At 43.6% G+C, this 24,786-nt stretch overlaps 2 protein-coding genes and 1 long non-coding RNA gene across 5 annotated transcripts in view; 2 read left to right on the forward strand and 1 right to left on the reverse strand.

Moving 5' to 3' along the window:
• Positions 1-6,258: 6,258 nt before the first annotated feature.
• LOC111842990 (histone deacetylase 2) lies at positions 6,259-18,239 on the forward strand. The gene is made up of 14 exons (XM_023810176.2): positions 6,259-6,485; positions 7,654-7,766; positions 8,230-8,347; positions 9,384-9,458; positions 10,093-10,231; positions 10,382-10,523; positions 11,012-11,104; positions 11,417-11,525; positions 11,806-11,946; positions 12,949-13,057; positions 13,738-13,868; positions 14,153-14,308; positions 16,809-16,866; positions 17,907-18,239. Exons 1-14 carry the CDS (start codon positions 6,431-6,433, stop codon positions 17,935-17,937), a joined length of 1,470 nt encoding a protein of 489 aa, XP_023665944.1. The 5' UTR covers positions 6,259-6,430; the 3' UTR covers positions 17,938-18,239.
• Positions 18,240-19,174: 935 nt separating this feature from the next.
• The window catches only part of LOC111842992 (uncharacterized), a 124,034-nt gene continuing 118,422 nt past the window's right edge, over positions 19,175-24,786 (forward strand). For 2 of the 3 annotated variants that reach the window (XR_002838037.2, XR_002838036.2), the window contains exon 1: positions 19,175-19,957. This is a non-coding gene — a long non-coding RNA (uncharacterized lncRNA). Of the gene's footprint in view, positions 19,962-24,786 lie in introns of all 3 variants that reach the window. The other variant, XR_011984280.1, reaches the window with a different exon arrangement.
• Positions 21,191-24,628, reverse strand: marcksa (myristoylated alanine-rich protein kinase C substrate a). Its single transcript, XM_023810177.2, has 2 exons — positions 24,243-24,628; positions 21,191-23,090 (listed from the first exon to the last, which is right to left on the reverse strand). Exons 1-2 carry the CDS (start codon positions 24,336-24,338, stop codon positions 22,398-22,400), a joined length of 789 nt encoding a protein of 262 aa, XP_023665945.1. The 5' UTR covers positions 24,339-24,628; the 3' UTR covers positions 21,191-22,397.

Raw genomic sequence — 24,786 nt, forward strand, 5'->3', positions numbered from 1 at the left:
TTTGTTAGATTGCTGCTGGGATGATTATTTTTAAGGGAGTTTAGCACTGGACACGGTTATGGAATCTTGCGCCTCCTTTTAACAGTTTATTACCATTTCATTGGAGATTATGCTGTGCTGCTTTGTAAAGGTTACCGCTGTAGAGAAGTGATTAAGTCTCAAGAGGGACGTTGATGTTGCACTCATTTTAAAGGTACAAAACTGCGTAAAAAAGATACATTTGACTGCTCCATTTGCCATGGGTAGAAATCGCATAATAAGGCAGATGCGAGAGGGGGCCATTTATGTACAGATTAAAGAGGGCCGCCCCCAGCACCGATCCTTGGGCAAGTCCATTAGTTTGTACTTTCCGTGAACATGCTTCCTGTATGAGGTCCATGCTGGATGTGTTGCACAATAGCATTTAGATTATTTCTGATGCCCAAGAATGAGGATCTCAGTACAGGGAGAGAGCGCAGGGCTGTGTTGTGGGCTGCAGTGAGGTCGAGGGACACACAGCCTGTCTTCAGGCCTCTTGGAAGTAGGTGGTGAGAGTTGGCATTAGTTTTGTTGTGTCGCGTCGCCTAAGGAAACCAGGATGATCCACTTTGAGGGTGCCTTCAGCATCTAGGGGATTGACAGGAGGGAACCTACGTGGTACCTTGCAGGGATTTGGAGTCTTCTCCAGGTTTGCTGTGGGCGTTTGAGACCAGTACATGGAGGGTCTTCAGCCAGGAAAGCGATTATTGTCCCAGGTGTTTCATTAATTTTTTTCTTGATGCTCACATATCCTGCTGCTTTGCCACATTTCAGGTCCTGCAAAACCATTCATAGTTCTGTGACACTGTAAGAAACAATGCCAGTGTGCTCCCCCGTAGGTCACAACATATGCTCTGAAATCATCGCTAATTCTTCATGTTTTTGTTCAATGCTACCTTAAACAAACCTAAGCCGGTGACTGAAGACGGAAGATTGTTGGCTTGAATCCCATGAATGCTAGGAGTGGTTCTACTCTGTTGGGCCCTTGAGCAAGGCCCTTAACCTGAAATTGCTCCATCCTGGGTATGATGTTAATATACATCCAGCCCTGCAAGGAGGTGCTCCAACTTACAGGGAAATTTTGGGGGTTGGGTGCAGGATTGGTCCATTCAGACTTGTGTGGTGCTGAGGTATCACCCACTGCACAGCTGCACTTGGGTTCTCATCCCTGAGGTGATTTGTCATGTGGTCGGTGCGGCAGCGTGTGCTCCTAACCCCTCCCTCCCTCAGGTCAACATATGATAGAACTTCTTCTTGGAGTTCCTGAAATTTCCTTCCGCAATGCTTTCCCTGCTATACCTAGTGTGCTAAAAAACTCAGTACAACTACTGAGGTTCAGCATCATTTGGGATGAAGCTCTTTGGAAGCTGATCCATATAAAGACTTCACCCATCCAAGATAAGGTGAGTACAGGCAGTCCCTGGGTCACGACCATCCGGCTTACAGACAACTCCTGCTTACGAACAGACTGCCATAAAGCCTATTATATTAAAAATATGGCTGAGATCAGAATTCACTTTATTGGCCAGGTACTACTGCATGTACCAGGAATTTGTTTTGGCCGGAAGAGTTGGTTATATTCAGAGAAAAAGAACAAAGAACATAAATTCAAAAAATCGATAATTAGAAATAAAATGAGCAGCGCAAGCGGTGTAATATGCTAGCAATAATTATAAGGACATTAAAGAGAACCGAGGTGATTTGAATATTGGAGTATAAAAGTATGATGTCTGGTAGAAGAAAAAGATGTACAAAGATGCATTCAGAGTGAGTGGGGGGGGGGGTGACAGAGGCGGGGGTCAGGGGGCTTGTTGATGAGCTCAACCGCTGAATGGAAGCTGTGTTTGTAGCAAGTGGTTCTGGTCTCGATATACCTGAGTCCCTTGCAGGAGGGTCGTTTTTTAACAGTCCATGTCCAGGATAGGAGGGATCGGTCATAATCCGATAGGCCCCGTTACAGGGTTCTGGAGGTGTGTAGGTCCTGTAGGGATGGCGGATTGCAGCCAATCACCTTCTCCGTAGGGCAGATGATAAGCTGCAGCTTGGCCTGGTTCGTGATAATGAAAGCACGCTCTACTTTGTGACGCTTCTGAAAAGCATTACGCGGCTTTAGCGGTTCGTCAGCTTGAAGTACAGTACAGTACCATATGTAGTTACCTTTATTATTCTTGAATAAATATTATCGTTATTATGTACTGCACATTTGACTTAAAGACAAACTTAGGGAATGGGACTCGTTCATAACCTTGAGACTGCCTGTTTTCCAAATTTCATACATTATCTGAAATCATGAATGAGTTCCAGGTGCTGGTTTGATGGGTGATAATTTGCTTGCACGCAGATGGGAGGATGGGACAAGGTGGGCAGCACCTGCTGGTCCCAGCTGGTACAGGAAGCATTTAGACACTGATTATACGAAATCCACCCATCATACTAGTGTCTGAATGTGTGGTTGCTGCCAGATGGAATAGAGGCGTATTGCACAGAAGATGTAGCATAATAGGTCATAGCTGTTTCATAGTGTTAGCCTGTCTCTTCTGTTACTGGGTGGGTTTCCTGCAAGCGCGTATTGGTAGTGGTGTGTTGGCTTGCAAGGGTTTTTAATGAGGCTGCACCTGGCTGCTGACAGACACTTATTATTCTGCTGAAGAATTGAAAATGCTGGAGCTTTGTCTGCAGAGCACTGGGCTCCGATCGTGTCAGGGTAATCACGCACTTGCCTCTTCTCCTGTCCACAAGTGGGTTTTGACCTTGAATTTTAACTCAAAGCTGCACTCCAATTCGTTTTACTAATTGGACTGTTGGCTTCCCCTTATAGGAAGAGACTTTCCCAGGTAACATGACATGAACGTTGACCCATCGCTCCCCAAGAAACACAGCAGTGCTACATCGCTTATATTCATGATCAATTGAAGTTTGTTCGCCAAAGAAAAGTAGATCCATATTCCGCTTTCTTTCCAATACAACCGAACACTTACAAAGACAGTATCACAGAGCAGTGCTGACAGTTAGACAGCTTAATCTTAAGTGAACGATGGTAATCAGCAGCTGTATCTTTGTAGTAGACAATCCCCAAGCAGAGGTCACCTGTCACCCTGTTAATCTGCTTCTTGGACCAACAGAACAGATGACCAATCAGATTTCTAAAAACAAAAAAGGCAGTAGACATAATCGACAAAAATGTATTCGGTGTTCCCACATGTCAAGTAGAAATGCTTCTTTGTTGACTGTCATCACTGGATCAAGTGATGTATTATTTTTTAAAATCAGATGTTTTGTTAATCATCCACAGTCTTTCCTTTCGCAATCGCTAACTTTCATTCTGTCTCCTTACCGTCTTCCTTTATCTTACTTCGGTACTGATGTGATCCATTCTAAATTCCCTTTGAATCATCACCTCATGAAGTCCGTAATCCTCGCTGTCTTCTCAGTGGGTAGGCGTACATTTTGCAAATGGGCCACAAATCTCATCAGGCCTCGCTTCCATCGTCTTTAAAACATCAACGCTTATAAATGTTCCCATTTAAGCACATTTTGCTTAAAGAACATTATCTGTTAATCGTGCTGTGGTACACGTGGCTGTTCTGTGCCAGCTGCACAGTCTAAATGCGTAATGGGATTAATGAGTGTTGGTGTTATTGCTCCTAAATGTGTCATTTAAACCTTTCACTCCCTATTAAATTACTTCAGACAGATTTATTTTGAAATGTGTTGCATTAATAGATGATGTAAAGGTAGACACTCCTGCTTTGTCTGGCAAAACAATAATGGCAATGAATAGCAATTTATACCAGATATTGCACTTGTAAAAAAATGTTATTTATGGTAATGTGTATGACAAAATATGTTGGCTTCTTTTCCTGTTACCTAATTTAGAGTGTAGCCAAAGGTATGCAACCATTAATCTGCACAAATGGAAACGTAATTAACTTGTTTCACAGACCAGTGGCTGTGTATTTATTTGATTGGTGTGTTAAATCTTGCACAGCTGATAGAGTTGTGTTAATTGAGAAAAAAAAAACAGCTAACTGAGGGCCCGTCTGCTAAGGTTACTAATAAATAAAACGAGCGGGAAATGTAAAGGTTGTCGGGGACGCCGCTATATCGAGAGAGGTGAACCTAAGCACCCTCACACGCACAGCGACACCGCAACGCATCATGCGAATACTGCCATGCGTTGCTTAACAGTGGGAATACGTTCTGAGAAATGCGTCACTGGGCGATTTTATCGTTGTGAGAACATCAGAGTGTACTTACACAAACATAAAAGGCAGAGCCCCCCCCCACCCATTCACACTGATCAGGATAAGTGGTTGGAAAATGGGTGGATGGAATGTTAAATATATCCCATCCTTTTATCCCATCCTAAAGACAGCATTAATGTATGGGTGAGTAAACAGGAGGTCCTTAGATCCAGTCCCAGGAGGGGCCCTAGCTAGTACCTTTGAAAGGCTCCTCACCAGGGACCTCCAGGTTTATCAAACATCCACCCATTTTCTGTAATCTCTGGTCCTATTCAGGGTGGCAGGGCGTCTGGAGCCCATTCCGGAGACTGTGGCCGCAAGGCAGGACCTCCATCAGACAGATAACATTAAACATACTTTTGTATGGAAACTTCAGTGAAGGAAAAAATGCTAAGCTCCCTATAAAAGAAATACCTAACAAATAGCTGTTTTTCATTGGTGCGTGGCACGGTGGTGCAGTGGTTAGCGCTTTCGCCTCGCACCTCTGGGACCTGCGTTCATGGCTCTACCACAGCTCTATGTGTGCGGAGTTTGCATGTTCATCCCATGTTGTCGTGGGGTTTCCTCCAGTTTCCCCCACAGTCCAAAAACATGCTGAGGCTAATCGGAATTACCAAATTGCCCATAGCAGTGAGTGAATGGTGTGTGAGTGTGACTGAATGGTGTGTGAGTGTGCCCTGCGATGGGTTGGTGCCCCATCCTGGGTTGTTCCCTGCCTTGTGCCCATAGGACATGAATGAATGGATGGATGTTTTTCATCGCTACTTTGAATGAATGTAAGTTTCTGAGTATGCCAAAAAAAACTTCAGATCTTTTGATTTCAAAAAGGATTAGGTGAGCATCTGAGAGCAGAGCTACATCTCTAATAAGGATATTTGGCCCATCATAGAGCACTGATGCCTCAAATGGCTGCAGTCTGAATGAATCTAAACTCTAACCCCTATGCTACTATCAAGCTTACACTGAACCTCAATACCTTTTAAGTAATGAAACGCTTTTATGATTTTGCAGACTGTTTCCTGGGCACGTTCCCTTCGCCCTGGAAACTGAAGTCATCCCAAACCTTTTCCTTGTTGGCAGATTCCGTCATGTTTCTTTGTTCAGATGATATCCATTTTTATTTATAGAAAAATTTATTCATAAATGAATGCAAAAAAAAAATAAGTGACTAGGCACTACCACCAAAGGGGAACCCTTTAAGTAGTCAATCAAGCTATTTTAGGCCTATATTTTCAGAGAATACGACTTTCTCCATTTGCCAGGGAAATTCATCAATTTCGAAAATGCCTCTGCTTTTTCCAATCAGTAGGTATTCTTTTAAAAGCTGTTAGTTGATTAATGCTTATTTATGATGCATCTGATAACTAGCCCTTGCACAATGCAGATATATAAGTGTCTCAAACGAGAATTTAATTTGGCCTGCCCCCAAAATGTAATCATAAAATAATGATTTATGTACGGATTAATATACCTGTTCACCATTTAATCAAAGGCAGGTGGATCAATGATACACTTGAGATTGTATTAGACAAAATCAGAACTATATTTCACCTGAAAATATATTACATTTGTGGCCGCAAACAAATCTTTATTATAAATGAGAACAGTTCATGTATTAATACTTATAGTAAATTTCAAGGTCTGATGAGTGAAGAAAGTCTGTTTTGTAACCTTGAAAGAGTCACGTAGATAATATTGTATTTTCTACAAATATCGAAGTAGTCTGTATTGAGCTCACCATACATATTCGGGAATGCAGAAAAAACTATACTCCTATTAATTTTTCATTTTCTTTAAAATAAAAATATGTTTTATGTACATATGAGCATGTAACCCAAAATATTATTTTTACATGAAATACAAGCAATAAAATTGGGTAAAATACAGACAGACGTGACCTTTAAGATCGTACCCCACGCGTCAGCTGCATTATCAGCTTTAATAACTGAGCATGATAATGAAGCATCATGCACGTGGCGCTGCGTATCGCGCTGATCGCAGCTTGCACTGCACGGCACGGCGCGCGCCGCCGCCTCGCGGTCAGACACCTCCCTCGGCTCCTGCCGACTTGCGCCTCCCACTCGCAGCTCCATGTCTTTTCTTTCTTTGCCGAATCATTAGCCGGCTGCTGATCTGCCCGTCTAAAAAAACAAAACAACAGAACAGCAATGGCGTATTCGCTCCAAGGTGGCAATAAGAAGAAGGTTTGCTACTATTACGACGGTATGGATCCGCTCTTTGCTTTTCTAAACGGCCTGAGCGTTACACGGCAGGTAGACTGAGCGCCGGAGTTCGGACGGAAAAACCGCGCTGCTTAGTGTGGATGGAGGGAGGAGAGGACGGGACGTGGGGTTAACCAGCTAGCGAGCGGGAGAAAACATGCACAAGCTTTCTAGTTAAGCCAATAATGTAAATGAAGCTGTTTGGACTGTAGAGGAGTGAAGTTTCCCCCCTCACATTTGTATTTGCACGTTCAGGGTGACCGATCATGCGTGAGGGGTGTCACGTCAAAGACCAAAAACGGCCGCTCCGCCGGAAGGCTAGCTAGCGGAATTAGCCTGGTGGCTAGCTGTAAAATGCGCCCAGAATAAATGTGCAGGTGCTTTAAAACATGTGTCAGCGAAAGCGAGACGGCTCCACTTTGGGCCAAGGTCTCGAAATACAACCTAGGAAGTTATTTGTTGCCGCCCAGGCCCGGTAGAGATTGAGGTTAATACGGCAGCAATGCGCATGATCAGGTTCATTTTGTTTTACTCTCTCTCTCTCTCTCTCGCACTCACACACACACAGTTTCTCTGTCTCACTCTGTCATTCTTTCTCATTAAACGGCAAATGCAATAACTGTATAGCAGTCAAACGTGAGGATATATGTTCTAAGTGTCACTTCCTTTGATCCCAGACTCTGTGTGTGGAGTTTGCAGGCTTTTCCCTTGTTTCCTCTGTGTACGCCAATTTCCCACTGCAGTCCAAAAACATATGATGTACATTATTGGGGTGCATGTATCAAGTGTTATACGGTACTCATGTACTTGTACTCATGTACTCGTGACAATGTACTGATACCACGTGATGATGTCATTGATATCAGCCGGGCAACATACACAAAGTACCTTCGCAATTAACGAAAACAATCTAGGGATACTGTTAGGTAAGCATGGTCACAGAAAATGGAATGTCTGGATATTCTAGGAAAATGTAGGCAGTGTTCTGCCATTCTGACAGCTAAATTATTCATTTTCCAGATGGTAAGTCAGCAGTTTAGAATGAATAATAAGACACATATTAGGATTTTTACAGATAGCCTTTAATCTGCAACCATGCAAAACATTAACTTAGATATGTGCATAGAGGACAGTCAGAATGAAGAAAATGATGATGATTTTAATTTCAGGTGACATTGGAAACTATTACTATGGACAAGGACACCCAATGAAACCTCACAGAATCCGCATGACCCATAATCTGCTTTTAAATTATGGGCTGTACAGGAAAATGGAAGTATATGTGAGTATGTCTGTGTCAGTCTCCACTCTGAATACAGCAGTATTTTCATGTAAATTTTTTTCCTGTCTGATTGACTTGGAAAGGAAGACTTTAATGTGAAACCTGTGCGTGAATAAAAAGCCTGAAGTAAACCATCGATGGAAAATGGATTAGAGAACAGAAAGATACCAGCATGTAGGTCTTAAAGAGATCTCTGATTGTAGGATCTACATAAGTGAACCTCCTGTCAAGATAAAATATTCAATTCAATTCATTTTATTTTTATATAGCGCCTTTCATGAAAGGGTTGCCCCAAAGCGCTTTACATGGATGTGTTGTGATACATAAAACATCATTATAATATTAAGACAGATGCTTATTTGGGCAGGAATAGGTAGAACTTAGGCTTTAAACAAACCTCTTTTGCCATTTGTGAACATCAGTAATGCTGTTTTGTTTTAATAGTTGTGTTTCCACTCCACAGCGGCCACATAAAGCCACAGCAGAGGAAATGACGAAGTATCACAGTGATGACTACATCAAGTTCCTGCGATCCATACGGCCAGACAACATGTCAGAGTTCAGCAAGCAGATGCAGAGATGTGAGTGATTTTGGTGGGGGAGGGGGGTGTATTTTTATGTGTACGAGGTAGATAAGACAGGACTAGAGATTCAACGTTATGAAACTTTATTATCACGATTATTGTGACCAGAATTATCACCTTTATCAGTATTAATACAGTGATGTTAAAATGGGCTTAAAATGTTCAAAAAGTACTGATACACAAACTGAAATCATTTCACCAAGTTTTATATTGAAAACCACAAATACAATTAGCAGTACTATACACTTCAACATTAAAATAATGTAATAATGTAAAATAAAAAAAAAACAAAAAAAAAACTTCATTAGCATTATAAAATAACGAACACCTTGTATTCTGCTATCATTTTTTTTAACCTCTCTACTTCTGTCCTGAAAATGGCTATTCTAATATCTCCCCTCTAAAATAACACATAACCCAAAATTACGACGTAATTCCTGAAATCTTACATATTTTTCATCAGTGTAGCCCTAATACTCCGTCGTAGGAAAATCCATACAGATAAAGGAAGTGTCCTGTTTGACGAGTGTCCTGTTTCCAGAATATGCAAATATAAACATACACAGAATTCATTCTTAATAGCACATAGGCCAAAATTGCTGGCTCCATTACACCATTGACGAAGTTGCTGTGCTACCCCAGTCTGCCACACATTACAGTAAGTTTTTCAAAGCAGGATAATTGACTGCAGTGTTAACGGTAATTAAAATTTGAAACAGTAATACTAAACGTAGGGAAGTCTACTGTGGTTTACCGTGAAACCATTAGCAATTTCATCCCTAAACATGACAAACCCATCTCTCCCTGAAAGAAATGCAATCAAATTTATGTGAAAATGTATTCATTTTTGTGTTTATTAATCAGCTGCTATTGTGGCGGATTGCATGCTTCTAAATCAATTGGTGAAGTACTTATTTTTAAGCTCTGAGCTGTTTGTCGTTAGATTGTGACCCATCAGATGCATTTGAATGTTACTTTGATGGGCAGTGACACATACAAGGCCCCAGGTATGAAAATTTGGTGTGTTTTTCAGTCAACGTTGGAGAGGACTGCCCTGTGTTCGATGGCTTGTTTGAGTTTTGCCAGCTCTCGGCGGGAGGGTCAGCCGGTGAGTGTGGAGATTCTGCCTAAATACCCATGAATGCTGCCCAGCTAGTGGAAATAGTGACATTTGCCCACAGCAGCATGTGACCCAGATAACCAGTGGGCATGTTGGTAATTAAGTGATGGTGGTCTGTCCAGTTGCAGATGGCTTATGTAAATAATATGGACATAATGTAAACACCAGACCTGTTATAATATAGTGTGCGTAACTGGTGTGGCTGGAAATATGCTGTGTATTCATAACGCTACAATTTAATTATAGTTTTTCATGTTTTGAATACCTTTGGGGTACTAAATGGGCTTGTTGGTAACTAATTTTTCATGCCGTTTTAATATCCAGACATAGTATGTGGTATTTTGATGGTACTTTCAAAAGCAACAATTGAAATGGTGGTAATAAAATGTGCCAGTTGGGGGGGGGGGCACCAAGAGGCAAATATTATCTTTGGGGACCCCCCCCCACCCCCACTTTGTTGCCAGAATTTCAGAATACTGCAGTATACCGGGTTACCATAGTACCTCCAAAGTCTAGTACTAAATATTTGTGCTTTGTTACGCACGAGTCCCTTGCCTGACAAGCAGTGCCTGTAATTCCACTGACATGAATAAACAGACCTTTTGCCCTGTCGGCATGGCAGCCGGATCAGTGAAGCTGAACAGGCAGCAGACTGACATCGCCGTCAACTGGGCCGGAGGTCTTCACCACGCCAAGAAGTCCGAGGCTTCTGGCTTCTGTTACGTCAACGACATCGTCCTTGCCATCCTTGAACTGCTCAAGTGAGTTGGCTTCTGCCTCTGATGCCGTGCTGTGCTGTGCTATTCTGTGGATGCCTGTGGATTGCCTTTGTCTAGCTATATTTAACAGAGGGAACTTTTTTCTCTCCTGCACTTTGACTGAGGCTTCATGCGTTCGTTTTTCTCCCTTAGATACCACCAAAGAGTGCTGTACATTGATATTGACATCCATCATGGCGATGGGGTCGAAGAGGCCTTCTATACCACAGACAGAGTCATGACTGTGTCTTTCCACAAATACGGAGAGTATTTTCCCGGGACTGGAGACCTCAGGGTAAGTGAGTCTCTTTTTATTTACATACTAGAACAGTGTTTCCCAGTCTGGTCCTTGGGGACCCCAGGCTGTTCATGTTTTTGCTCCCTCCCTGTAGTGAGCTGGGTGGGAGCAAAAATGTTTACTGTTTGGCAGGGAGGTGGGAGTTCTGAGGACCAGGCTGTACTAGAATATTAATGGTGGACTGAATCCAGCATCATCTTCTAATATAAATATTATTATTATTAGTCCATCTGTCAGTATTATCATGCCAATGTGGTGCTAGTTCCAGAATTGACTGAAGCAAAATACTTATAAAGAATGGATTCGATTTATTTAGCAAAATTGTAAAGGTTGATATGATTGATAGACTTGATAAATGGATGATGTCATTTACCGTGGATTCGTGTGATTTGATTAATCTCTGCTGGAGAGACACTGATGAACAGTGGAGGCTTGGTGCCGGATCCGCTGGGAAAGCCAGTTATCAATACCTTGTTCTCTCTCAGGATATCGGCGCAGGCAAAGGCAAGTACTACGCGGTCAACTTCCCCCTTAGGGACGGGATTGACGATGAGTCATATGAGCAGATATTCAAGCCGGTAAGTTGGACACTCAAGTATGTCTGTCAGTAACGCTGGTGGCTGCTTCATAAGATTTAATATCCGGGAGACTAAGGTGAATGATCTCTGGGAAGGAAATAAGAAAATGGAAAGATCTAGATGTTCCCGGGCTTTACATCTGCTGAACTGACTGTACTGAATCCAAGTATTCAGCTTCCGTTTCATTATAAAAGCTTGTCTGTGTTGTGAATTTCAAACTATTAGTTATTAGTTCGATCAAGCCTCCCTCATAAAGTCGTAGGTGTTCCTTAGCGGGTTCTCATTTGAAGGTGGTGGTACCTCCCTCTGTAGGTGATGGCCAAGGTGATGGAGATGTACCAGCCCAGTGCAGTGGTGCTGCAGTGTGGGGCCGACTCGCTCTCTGGAGACCGCCTGGGCTGCTTCAACCTCACCATTCGGGGTCAGCAATCCGTGCATTTTTTTTTTTATTTACGGGAAAGCGTGCCGCCTTTTTGCATGCGTGTTTTCCCCAAAAAATTGGACTGCCCTTTCCGTTTTCGTCAAGTCCTCCTCTGGGGTTGTGAAACGCGGCCTGCAGAATGCGGCACTTGCTGATAGCGTAGCGGCAGCTGAATCGCTGCTTAGCGACAATGCGCCTTGGCCTCAGTGGAGATTCTTGGCCGCAGCACTGCCCCAGGTCGGGCCTTGTGTCTCACAGTCTCTGTGCTGTGTACCACCAGGTCATGCCAAGTGTGTGGAGTACATTAAGACCTTCAACCTGCCCCTGCTGATGCTGGGGGGTGGTGGTTACACCATCCGCAATGTGGCCCGCTGCTGGACCTACGAGACCGCCGTGGCGCTGGACACCGACATCCCCGACGGTGAGAGCGTCACGCCGCGCAGATTCTCAGTGTCCCCGCGTGCATGAGGGTCACTCTTACTGAGCGAGGTCCGCACTACTCCGGTCCGTCTGTCTGGGTGATGTGAGAATGTGATCACGCTCCCCGTTGTGCGCGTGAATGGTCTGGCCTTAATTCTCACCTCTCCAGTGTGCCCCCCTAAGACTGAATTTGAATTGACACAAAACTAAATGAAATTTGCCATTTGTACAGGTATAGAAGTACAGGTCCATAGGAATTCTTGCACGGTTCCCTCAGTCAAGGTGCAAAAAGAACAGACCAAACCAACAGACTAGACTATGAAAAAAATATGTGTTCAGGTTTTTACTGTAAAACTAAATACACTGCGTGCTTAATGGATAAGCATGATAGATACGTTTTTCCTTCAGTATCAGTGGTAGCTAGTTTGACCATGACATTGTGTTGGAAGTTGAAGCACCTCTCTGACCTGAATGTCCTCAGCGAGCAACCTGGCTGCTGCTGGAAGGGAGCCAATCAGAAAACGTGACCTGTGTGTCATGGCTTTATGGAGGGGGGGGGGGGGATTATAACAATTACCTTCCCTCATATTGCTTTCCAGTTAGTTGTTCCTTCCATCAGGCTACACCCAGGTCATGCGGGTTACTGGTTCTGGATGCCGGAAAGGTTTCTGAATCGAAATGCTAAATATCAGCTTTTTCAAACCCCAAGTCTCATTAAATGACTCTGAAAGTAAATAATTTAGATACATCACAATAACTGTGAATAATGATGGTAAGAAGATGATGATTATTATTACTGATAAGTATGCCATTACTGTTAGGGTGCGGTATGTTATAAATTATTTCACTGTGTTTTCCACACCACATGGATTGATTTGCTGCTGTTGTAAATTGAAACCATTGCACACGCATAGGGCTTCATACCAGTGGGCTGGGTCTGTCACCGCACTGGCAGCCAGGTTTGCATTTCTAGATACTCAGTTTTGGCCACATCCCCTTGCAGAACTTCCCTACAACGATTACTTTGAGTACTTCGGACCAGATTTCAAGCTGCACATCAGCCCGTCCAACATGACTAACCAGAACACGCTGGAGTACATGGACAAGATCAAGTAAGTTCAGCACCCTTAACGTGCTGTAATGGCAAACCCGAATACTTGGCAGCCAGGCTCTCTGGAAGTGTGTCCTCCAGTTAGTCTATTTGCCTGTTTATAAATCAAATCAAATGAAAGTTAGTTTCTGGAATGTACAGTAGTACAGCAGTAAATGCAAGTAAAGAAATGTGTTTCCTTGCAGGATCACTATAGTGAGTAATAGAAGTATGCAAAGAAAACAATAAGTAAAGATACTAATAAAATGTGAGAATTGTCCATGGCAACAGCCTGGTCAGATGACGAGTAGCCTCACAGGCAGAGGACAGGAGCTCTTACGGGGTCGGTCTGTTCGTGCACCAATACTCAATAACGTTTCCCTGATGGCAGGAGTGAAACCGGTTTGTCCTGTATGTGACCCCGCCCACTGTGTGTGTGTGTGTGTATGTGTATATACCTGCATCTCTCTATGATGTATGTGTGTCTTGTGTGTGTGCGCGAGTGTTTCTGTCTGTATGTTTGTCTCTATGGGTGTGTATGTGTGTGTGCGCCTGCATTTGTGTATGTTGTATGTAAGTGTGTCTGCGTGTCTTGTGTGTGCCTGCACCTCTGTATGCTGTTTGCAGGTCTGTGTGTGCCTGCCTGTGTGTGTCTGTATACTCGGATGGAGTGTGTTCACCCCACTGCGCCCGTGGTTGCAGGCAGCGCCTCTTTGAGAACCTCCGCATGCTACCCCACGCCCCCGGGGTGCAGATGCAGGCCATCCCAGAGGACATCGTCCCAGACGACACCGTGGATGAGGACACAGAAGACCCCGAAAAGCGCATCACCAGTAACCCTTGCCTTTCCCACATTCCGGCTCAGTCTTTGCTCTACCTAGATATTCTGTTATTACAAAGACGCGAGAAAGTGCCCATAAGGGGTAACAGAACTTTGATTCATTCATTCATGAAAATGAGGTTATCCAGTTCAGGTTCTATGAATAGCTTAATTAGCTTGGCTACAGGTGCTGTAATTGTAATGTTCCGGCTGGCGTAGAAACCTGCTGCTACGCGTCCCTTCCTTGGGGGGGGCACCCTGCCATCCTGACGTCAATACATCTCCCCCCCCTTTCAGTTCGCGCCTCCGACAAGAGGATCGCCTGCGACGAGGAGTTCTCAGACTCCGAGGATGAGGGAGAGGGCGGGAGGAGGAACGTGGCCAATCATAAGAAGGGTGTGAAGCGAGCTCGGATCGAGGAGGACAAGAAGGACGCGGAGGAGAAGAAAGTCGGTGAGTTTCCGGGGCGAGTCGCTGCTTGGTTTGACTCCCACATTCAACTATGAAATGGGCGCTGAGCCACTAACCAACTCTAGGGGGCTCAAAGAATCCAGGGGTCAATAGTTTATTTAAAACAATAGTTTTTCTTGCATATTCAGCAGTTTGACCAAGAATCATTAGAATGTTTCTGTAATGATAATACCTGATTTAGATTGTGACGACTTATAATGAGAATAGAATAATGTTAGCGCTGTAAACTCCAGTTCTGGGTGCTTGTGTCCCATCCCTGCCCCGTGTGTGGAATTCACATGTTCCTCTGGCAGGGTTCCCCCAATTTTGGCAGAATACATTTCCATGACTTTTCCAAAACTTTTCCAGTACCATAAGAAAAATTTCCAAAACCCACGAGTTTGCTTTGATTTGATGATCATGCAGTTTCAGATGGTAATACTACAATTTTCGGTATGATAATAGCCAATCTGCTTACCAAATAAACACAGACGGTGGACAACTGTCGCCAATGTGCAAATAGCATTCAAATATTAAGAGAATTAATCCCAATATTAAAATAATTATACGTACCTTATGATTGGTAGAGGCAAACAGAGTCAAAAACAAGAACCTGTGATCAATAAAATTCAAATACGTGCAAAAAAATAAATAAAACCATAAAAACTGGAATAGAGAGCAAAAAAGCAGCGATGTGAAATACGCGAAATCTGCGCAGTAAAAGTGCTGGAAACGGATGTTTACCAAGGCAGTTTACTATTGACTTCTGCTCATATATTTCCAGTAGCTCGTTGCAGAACGAAGCAGGAAACAAAAATGAACAAGGCTACTTTCCAAAACTTTTCCTCTCTGTACAAGAATTCCAAAACTTATCCAGGGCCTGGAGAAATTATTTAAAAATTCCAAAACTTTTCCAGGTTTTCCATGACCATGGGTACCCTGCTCTGGTCCTAATATCGCCCCATAGTGTGTGATAGCGTGTGAGGGGATGTGACGTAAATTTCGTCATCAGGGGTTGGCTGCCGACGGCTGCGGTCATGCGTGTGTAGCCCAGGTTTTTGTCTAGTGGAAACTGTACATCTGTGTGCACTGACTGCACATGTGCAAGGTAAATGATTGAGTATTTCCAGTAGGTGGCAGCATGGACTTTCACAGATCAGCAGTCAACAACGAAAGAGTAAAGGAAGAATAGTTGCAGTAGTTGTGATTAGCTCTATTAGGAGGGTGGTGGAATAACACTGCCGGATGCATGCATCGACTGCGACCGGATGCATGCATCGACTGCGACCGGATGCATGCATCGACTGCGACCGGATGCATGCATCGACTGCGACCGGATGCATGCATCGACTGTATTATGCCAAATGTATTATGAATGCAAGTTGTGGTGCAGACTTAAGTTCTCCAGCCCAACGGCACACGTGAAAAAGTGAAGTATGAACTAGGTTTAAGATTCACTCCACACTCGCCATGGCCTTGTACTGTTTTCTATGGAGCTCTGTGTTTTTATACAAAGCCAAATGCAGCTTACGCTCAACTAATACAATTCTGTCCAGCCAAAGACCTACTAGTGCGATAACTGTAACGTCCCCAGCAGCAGACAGTGAAATACATCAGTGTGATTGAGACCGCAGCCAAGCATGAGGGCATTGATCAGCCCTGCTTTGCTTATGCGGCCTGGCATTAAATGCCACAGACTGTCTTACGAGGACATGACAGTCCTGAGCTTCAGACGGTAAGCAAGCACTTCGCCACTTAGCTGGATCGATGGTGCTTATTCCAGCGTAAAAATCAATAGCTAGTGTGATGTCACTGGCCATGTCTCTATCCATGACATCTGTTGCGTCGGCTGCTCCTCTGACATCAGCATCGTTGGCTTTTTCTGATCTGTGTCATCCAGTGAGCTAGTCTGTGTTGGTGTTCATGTGTGTGGCACGTGCATTTATTGATACATGACACTTACAGGACTCGCTGTGATATACTTTAGATCATAGGTTCCAAAACTATTCAGCCCATCACCCCTAAAATAAAAGTGCTAGAGACTCATGATCCCCTCTAGATTTAACCTAGTGGTTTCCAGACATTTTTTCACAGTGTGAGCTACCAAGTCCCCATAGCAGTACAGTGGTGCAAGCAGGTTCCAGGTCCTGTCCTGCTTTAGGCTGTAGACGGGAACACATTGGGGGTGAGCGGGGGGTCTTCAGGCGGGTGTTGAAGGAGAGCTGAGTAGACGTGGGGTATCAGACCATGAAGGATGAACATTTAGGCTGAAATTATGTCAACTGCAGAAAGCTTTGCTGTTCATGTTCAGGAAATGTTGCACTAAATAATATCTGTAAAGTGAACTTGGGAAATACTAGTAAAATGAGTCATTCAGAAGTAAGAGGACACATTATTGAATGTACTTTCAGCACGATGACAGCATGGCCTTCTTCTAGACTAAGGTGAAAAGACAGATGAGTATTTGAGCCGTCCCATTGTAATGAGTTTTTCCCGAATGCAGAGGTAAAAGAAGAGGAGAAACCGAAGGACAGCAGTTCTGAAAAGGCCGACACAAAAAGGTAAGGTCTGAAGTCTGACAGGAATTAAAGTAGGTCAGCCGTGTTTTCTTGCCAGTCCCCAGCCCTCTAAACGCATAACTGAAGGTGCAGAACTTAGAGGCCCAGGCGCCGGGGAGACATGTTGAAAAGTATCAGCGTTCTCCATCAGTTTTTCTTGACAGCATCAGCTCATTTTGTAGGCAGTTGAAACCAAGAGGTACACAGAAATACCAAGTTACTAGAGCAAAAGTGATGGAATTGGGTATGAAATATTGAAAGAAAGAGAAATTTGGAGGTGATTGACGGTACGCTTGTCCTGTGGGATGACCTGTCTGGTAAACTGTCATACTCTGAATGGTTGAGGATTGTACTAGATACCAAGGTGCCTTGACATGAACGTCAGATTGAGAACATCCCTCAAGGAAACTGCAGCCACACGTGGATGTAATCTTTAGCACAGAAAGGTGTTACCTGTTGATCTTAAACTGAGTTGATATGTTACTTATTTAATTTTTATATGCACTGTGGTTAGACAATAGTGCACAGGTTAGATGGAAACAGCATGACTCCAGCTGTAAATAAACTATATGGACTGAATGTGAACATCAACAACATCTGATGGCTCAGGCCCTGTGGATGCTACACTTCATTGTTTGAGTTTTGACTATAATTGGGTCACTTAGGCTGTTTTACCTCGTGACGAAATATCTTAGGTCAAATTGGTTTTGCAGAAAACACTCTAATTTACCTACCTATTACGCACACGGGTGGCCAGTCCAAAAGGTTCGAAGCCCTTCTTCTCAGTTCTCAGTAATAGCGGTAGCTTGTAGGGGTATACAGTGCTAACGTAATCTGTCAGGACTATGCCCCTCTCCAGGGGCGTAATGGATGACCACCAAGTACAATGTTTGTTGCGTCAATGTATATTTAATTCTGTATAAAAACTGACCTCAGCCAGTCAACAAGACTTATTCATTAAATTAGGGTCAGAAAGGGGCTTTTGAGGATTTAAAAGGTGAATGTAGCGCTTGCATGACCTCTGCTGTGTGTCCCGCCATCAGTGTTAAAGCTGAGCAGACGAGCAGTGCCTGACCAGCGCCATCAGGACGGCGCCCCCTGGATGTCGGACGCCGCGTCACTCCACTGATGTATTTATTTGCTGTGCTGTCATAGATCTAACATGTTTGTCCATCGCAGCTAAATTACTCATGACTGTTTTATACTGGCGAATTTACTGAAGGAAATCAGTATTTCCTTCATGTTACTCAATTTTCAAAAACATTTTCTATCCATTTGTATTTGTATGGTTTTTTTTTTTTTTTAGAAAATGTTTTTTAGAATGAAATGTTGACTTTGATATTCTGAATATGCACATTAAATGTTTTATACTGAAATATTTATTTCTTCCATTTTCTTAATGTGACCAAAATCATAGACGTCTTTTTGGCATGTAAAACGTATTATTTGTATCGCCCACAAGAGGGTGCTGCATGGTTTTGTTGCATTTAACAGATTTTTAATGATGCCTGCGATCAAGACCTGTTGGAATTTCAGTTGTTAGGTAGCGAACTTGCATGATATTTGGAATGGAGCCTGCACAACTGAATTAAATTGTGAATTAACAATTGATAGAATTTCCCTCAGTTTTCCCAGCTGTACTTGTCAGTCTTATTCCATCTCGTTCCATTCCACTGTCAGCAGATTTTATTTCTCCATTCCACCACCTCCCCTTTGACCCTTTGGACAGTTATGAAAGGGATTTGGAGTTTTATATTGGCCAGAAAAGCACTTGAGAAAATATTGAGTCACTCATTGGTCCAAATATTTTCAGCTGGTCACCTATCTTTACGTAGATTATGCAGAAATGTGCTGGCTGAAGGTCTGTCCTGTCGGCAGTGTTGAAGTGATTGTAGGGGGTTTGCTGTGAGCCCTTGGTCTGTTGGTCATGTGACTAGTGTCACTGCCCCAAAGCTATTTGGGAGACTGAGCATGGCTGCCTAATGGCAAAAGCGCCACAGTATCAATCAAACTCCCCTTGAGAAACACGCATGGCTTTCTGCCACTACAGGCCTGTTCCTCACTTGCCCATCCCAAGAGAAGGAATCACGCCATTACTTCCTGCATTCTCTAATTGCCTTTTGTTAATGATTTCCTTTAATGAGGCAACATTAACAGAGAAAATGGCATTGCGGCCCCATGGACTGTTTTGGCGTTCAATAAAGATACTTCCCCAAAAGAGCAAAATCTCTAAAATGCAAGGCACACAAGAAGCTAAACATTCTTTTCATTTTGTTTTTCCAAGAGATATTGATCTCTGTATTATTGCCCATAGCCTCCAGGATTTTAACTAAAATGATCTTTTCTGAATACTGGCAGGCCAAATTATTATTTTTGTTGTTGTTCTTGCTGCCGATCTGTTAGAACATTGCTGTCCTAAAGTGAATGGATTTGTAACCTGAAACCTGCCAGGAACCTGGTACTTAACCCGAAGCCGTCAATCATTCAGCTAAATGGCTGTTTGTGTACGTAGCTAATCCGTTCTACAGACTATTACGTTGTAGTGCAATATCACGTTGTGCCGTACGATGGCGCAGAACCCTCAAATTTGTCTCCAAGAGGATTGCTTAAAAAAAAAAAACAGATACGTGCAGAAATCTGGCTGTATGAGAAACGTGGGCGTTTGTTGTGCTGAGCTCATTTTTTAAAACGTGAAACAGTGCCTCGTGTGTTTCAAAAAAATAATGGGATATTCGTTTAATTTAATTTAGTGATCTGAAATGAACGGTTATTTATGACATTGACGCGTATACAACGAAAATAATGGCGACCCTGCAATTCATTCGGGAAGCTTGTGCGGCGATTAAAAACCGATGGGCTGCGCGTGCGATGCTGGCGAATGGCTGGCACGCGCCCGACGGACACGTAACGCACGTCTGAGCAGCAGTTGTGTTGATGTATGAGCAGCATGTCACTGTATACAAAATCTCCATTTGTTTGTATTAAATTTACGGAAACCGTAATATCACCGTGTGGTGAGAAAAACAGCTCAGCGGGTCAAAACAGATCCAAAAGCACCCCCACTCCCTCGAGGGTGAAGATATAGGCAAATTCTGTGAGTACGTGACTACATATCCAGTTTTATTATTACGTGCCTTGTGAGGGAATTGAAAATGGATATGAAGGGAATGGCCACCAAATCGATAGTTTCAAATGTGTGCTTTTAAATTTCGTTTCCGTTTTGAGAATGAATTTTCAAACGATGTGTCTTGAGAAAATATAATTACCCATAATCTGCACCATGTGTTACATCTTAAAAACGTGTGTTTTCATGTATAACTGTCTATGAAATGAAAAGTGCTTCCATGTCCTGTACACCATCATTCTTGCTCTGACGAATCATTTAGTTCATTTAGCTACTTGTCGCATTTAGTTGCTTTATAACGGTACGGGAATTTTACGTAAAATCTGAAATTGGGCGCAAGTGTGCGGGTACACTATATTAGCTGCGGCACCGCTGGCGCCATTCTGATCGTGGGAATGCGTGCTCGGTCCTGATTGGCTGGCACCGAATCGGGGTGTCGCGCGAGCAGCGTTTCGGACGCGCGTGATATCACTCACGAAACACCCACACCTGTCACATCATTTTCACCGATTTTGCCTTTTGGCTCGGTATTAACTACTGACCCTGGACCACCACTGACAACTGGAAATAAGGTGCTCTGGCTTCTGGAATTGATTAAGAAGGAATGCGTGCATAAAAATGCAGAGAATACAAGCTTTTATGGGATAATGCAAATCAATCTGAAACAGGCGGAGCTGTCATGATTTGTTAGCTTATGCTGGATATTTAAGAAACTCATATGTGTAAAAACCATTTGCATAAGCTGATTATAACCCAAAACAGACTGTAGATCATGTTTGGTAACCGATTAGGAGCCACTTGATTGTACTGTAAGTCACTGAGCATCTGATAGTTTGCACATATTTTCCCCATAGTGTCCTCCAGCAGGAAAACCAATGAGAATTCAGTTAAGCCCTGCATGTGACAATTTCAGCCACAGTGCTGGGAACTAAGGTCATTAAAGTGTGTTTAAACCATCTCTCTTTAATGCACAAAATGGCTTCACGGTGAATTATCTAACTACAAAAAGTAATTGAGTTTGGGTATGTGACCTGACAGCTGCTTTGAACTGAACAGGCCCAAGCCTCTACCCCCAAAACTGAACTCTAGCGATCATACGATCCCGGCTAGAAAAATAAAACTCACTAAAAGTATCAAACTTCCTGCTTACAATTAAGTCACCAGTGACAATCACACCACTCCCACAATAAAAAAGGACAAAGCTCAAATTTTATTCACATTTATTTTTGCTTTTAGTGTGCTCACAAAATTAGAACACCTTAAGCAGAGGAGTTTAATAGCAATTTTTGTAAGCAAAGTTACATTCCATCTCTAAGTCAAATTGGTCGAAGCTTGTCCAGTATTTACAAAAGAAAGAGACAAGATGCTACACAAACATTGCATCTGATAGAGATTCCTTAAATTTGTCAAAGACCACTGGAAAAAAAAAAAGTTGTTGTAATCAAAACATACCACAGTATATAAACAGTAACCATTCCACTTATCACAGCTTGGTTGAGTTCAAAATTGCTTAAAAGTTTCTTCCAGGATGACTTTGTCTTTTGTTATCTTACAAAAATGAGCAGGGTGGAAAAAAGAGCTGCGAACTTCATGTGCTTCTTGAGATCAAGATTTCATTTGTACAATAATCACAGTTAAAAACACCCCGCCTATACATACTTACACTTTATTAAGGTCATAAAACCAGCAATAAACAATAAAGCCTATACAACGTGTATTTCTACTGATTCACTGACTGGTACAGCTAATGAGAAGTGAAAAAGCTATGATCTTTAAAATGATTTCTAAATCTAGTTCTGGGAATTGTATCTTGTCTTCTCCAATAAAAAAAAGACTTAGTGTTGTACACTGCATGGTACATAGGCTCCTGTAAGATCATTAAGACTATCCTTTACACCAACCTGCAGCATGTCCCACAGGCACAAAAGGTGCCTCATTCAACCCACCCCCTGATTTACATATTGACTGACCACCCACCTTCTCCATACCATGGGCATGTCCATACATTGAGAAGTTTACAATTTGCAGAAAAAAAAATGGAGGGGGAAACATTTAATACTGATGCAAAAAAAAAAATGTGGCAGAGTGTGGATGTGATTTTTCCCCAAGTTACTTAAGCCACCCACCTCTCTGCCCCATGGAATGGTAGCAAGCATGGAGCAAGATGGGTTTTGTGGTGTGTGTGTGTGTGTGTGTGTGTGTGCGTGTGGGGGGGAGGTGGGGGGCGGGGAGGGGGGGTGTAGGGGAAACAAAAGAAAAGCTTTAAAATATCCCTGGATGTAGACAAGTTCTCCAAGGCCAGGATCTGGCACCACTCCGACATACAAACAGGGAAAGTGTCTTTGATTATCTTTTTCCACCTTTTAATTTTTTCCTCGTTTCCTCAATTTCGTGTTTGGCACCTCCACCTTTACTCAGCAGCTGGAGCTCCTGGACTGGGCACAGCCTCCTGGGTGGCCGGTGCCGGCTCCTCTGCCTTGGGCGCCTCCGGCTCAGCTGGCTTGGTCTCCTCGGTAGCTTTCTCCTCCGCGGGCTTCTCCTTCGGTTCCTCGGCAGTGGGCTCCGTCTTCGGCTCCTCCGCAGGGGTCGTCACCTCCTCGGGTTTAGCTTCCGGTGAGGTTGTGGTCTCCTTAGCCTCCTCGCCTGTGGCAGGTGTTGCAGCCTCCTCCGCTGCGGGTTTGGCCTCCTCGGTGGCATTGGCCTCCGGCTCCTCCTTCTTTGCCTCCTCCGTGGAGGTGGCAGTAGTCTCGGCCTCACCCTCTGCCCCTTCAGTAGTCTCCTTCTTGGTCTTCTTGAAGGAGAATCCACTCAGCTTGAAGGACTTTTTGAAAGAGAATCTCTTCTTCTTCTTCTTAGGGGTTTCGCCGCTGGTGGAAGGTGTGGCACCTTCCTCCGTCTTGGCAGCCCCATCGGCCTCGGCGGCTGGGGCAACAGCCTCTGTGTTCTCCTTGTCCCCTTCCTCTTTGGCTGCCTCAACTGTTGCTGGCTGCGCCTCCTCCTTTGGGCTCTCCTCAGCTGTAGCGCTACCGTTGGCCTGTACCTCTTCCTTGCCTGCCTCTGCTGCAGCAGAAGAATCTCCATTCACTTTCACGTGCCCATTCTCCTGTAGAAAAAGAAGCGTTTAATGTGTATGCAAAACCCATCTTTAAATGCCAGGCTCTACAGTACCACCAAGTAACAGTAGGGGCAGTAGACACCACAAACCGGTGGTTCAATTCAGTTCTCAACCCAAACCCCTTCAGCTCCTTTCACAGAAGAAAGTTAATGTTTAAATTGGGGATAGTCCGATTCATAATTAATGCAACAATTGACGGTCGTTTATCCTCCTCTTTAAAGCGGATTATCCAATCTGGAATCTCCATCTGTAAAGCCACAGATGGATGTCCGTGCCTCCTCTAGGGGGCGACCTAGATCTGCCAATAGTGCAGCGCCAAAACAGAGCAGATGCTCATTAAAACGGCAGATGCTAATTAATACCCCAGATCACGCAGCCTTCACTTAAAGAAGACTTTTCTTGAAAATTAAAGAGAGGCTAACAACTACCCATATGATCTTTTATTAAGCAGTCGCTTAAAATGGACAGCTGAAAAGCGACACTAAGGGTAGAGCCCCCCCACACACACTCTGGTTATAATAAGCATCTCTAGCCGTGCATCCGTAACAAAAGGCGTGGTAAACCAGATCGTGGCAAGCCATTGTTACTGTGGCGCTGAACCATCTAACCCGCTGCTCGTGTTCCTCGTCGCTTCATTGGACGCTCAACAAGCACGGTTTCACATTCCTTTCCCCTCAATAGAAAAGTGAAACGTTAAATTCAGCAGTCGGTTAACTTGTCCCGTTTTCTAGTCTTTGGAAAAAGACGCAAGTCAACATTGGAACCCCAGCCGCGCCATCAAACGACGCAGCAGTCGGAATCACACGCTCAACACGCGGACACAGTTCATAAAACGCTTTTTAATACTCAAAGGTATAACACACCAGTCAACTGTCCTGTAAATTTCCAAATAACGGCCAGAAATTCATACAAAAACTGTGAACATTCTCCAATTAAATCGAAGCATCGACCGCCGAAATAGACCCAAAATCCTCAGTTAATTGTAAAGAAAGCGTGGTTCAATCCAATCCGCGCTTAACCGGCGCGCGTCTGGAGAAACCTCCCCAAGATAACGCGCGGAGAGCGCACCATCACACAAAACCCCCAAAATATTTTAATATTAAAAATCGCGTAAATCTTGTACAATCAAACAGCTTTTACCTGCCCATTTGTCTTAGAGGGTGAAGCAGCCGCTTCTCCCGGCTTTTCAGCTGCGGTTTCGCCTTTTGCAGCGGTCTTGGAGAATTGCGCTCCCATGCTTTCCGTCCAACAAAGAAACTCAACTGATCCAAAAACACGAACAAAGACCACAAGCCTCTTTCCTATGAGCAAGGTCTGTACAGGTGCCCCCTTTGTAAAGTTTATTCTATAGGTAATCAATGTCCAGTCGCAGTGATCAAAATGGGAAATTCGCAAAAAAAACCCTGCCAAGTTAAGAGAAGTAATAAAAATCCCAGATTTGTGGCTGTGTCGCTGTAGACAGGATGGAAAATGGAGAAATTTCCCTTGTTGCTAATAAGATGCGGAGTCCAACGCCCAAGTGCACAGATGAATGGGCATTCCGGGCGGTGACGCAATTCCCACTCTGAGCCAGCCAATCAAAAAACCTCCGTCAGAAAGAGGGCGAGGTTTCGATTGCTAGTGAACAATGGAGCAAAGCAGATTGTTACAAATCTGAAAAAACCAACTTGTCCCGGCAACATTT

Source organism: Paramormyrops kingsleyae, chromosome 19 (assembly GCF_048594095.1).
Source record: "Paramormyrops kingsleyae isolate MSU_618 chromosome 19, PKINGS_0.4, whole genome shotgun sequence".
Lineage (NCBI taxonomy): Eukaryota > Metazoa > Chordata > Actinopteri > Osteoglossiformes > Mormyridae > Paramormyrops > Paramormyrops kingsleyae.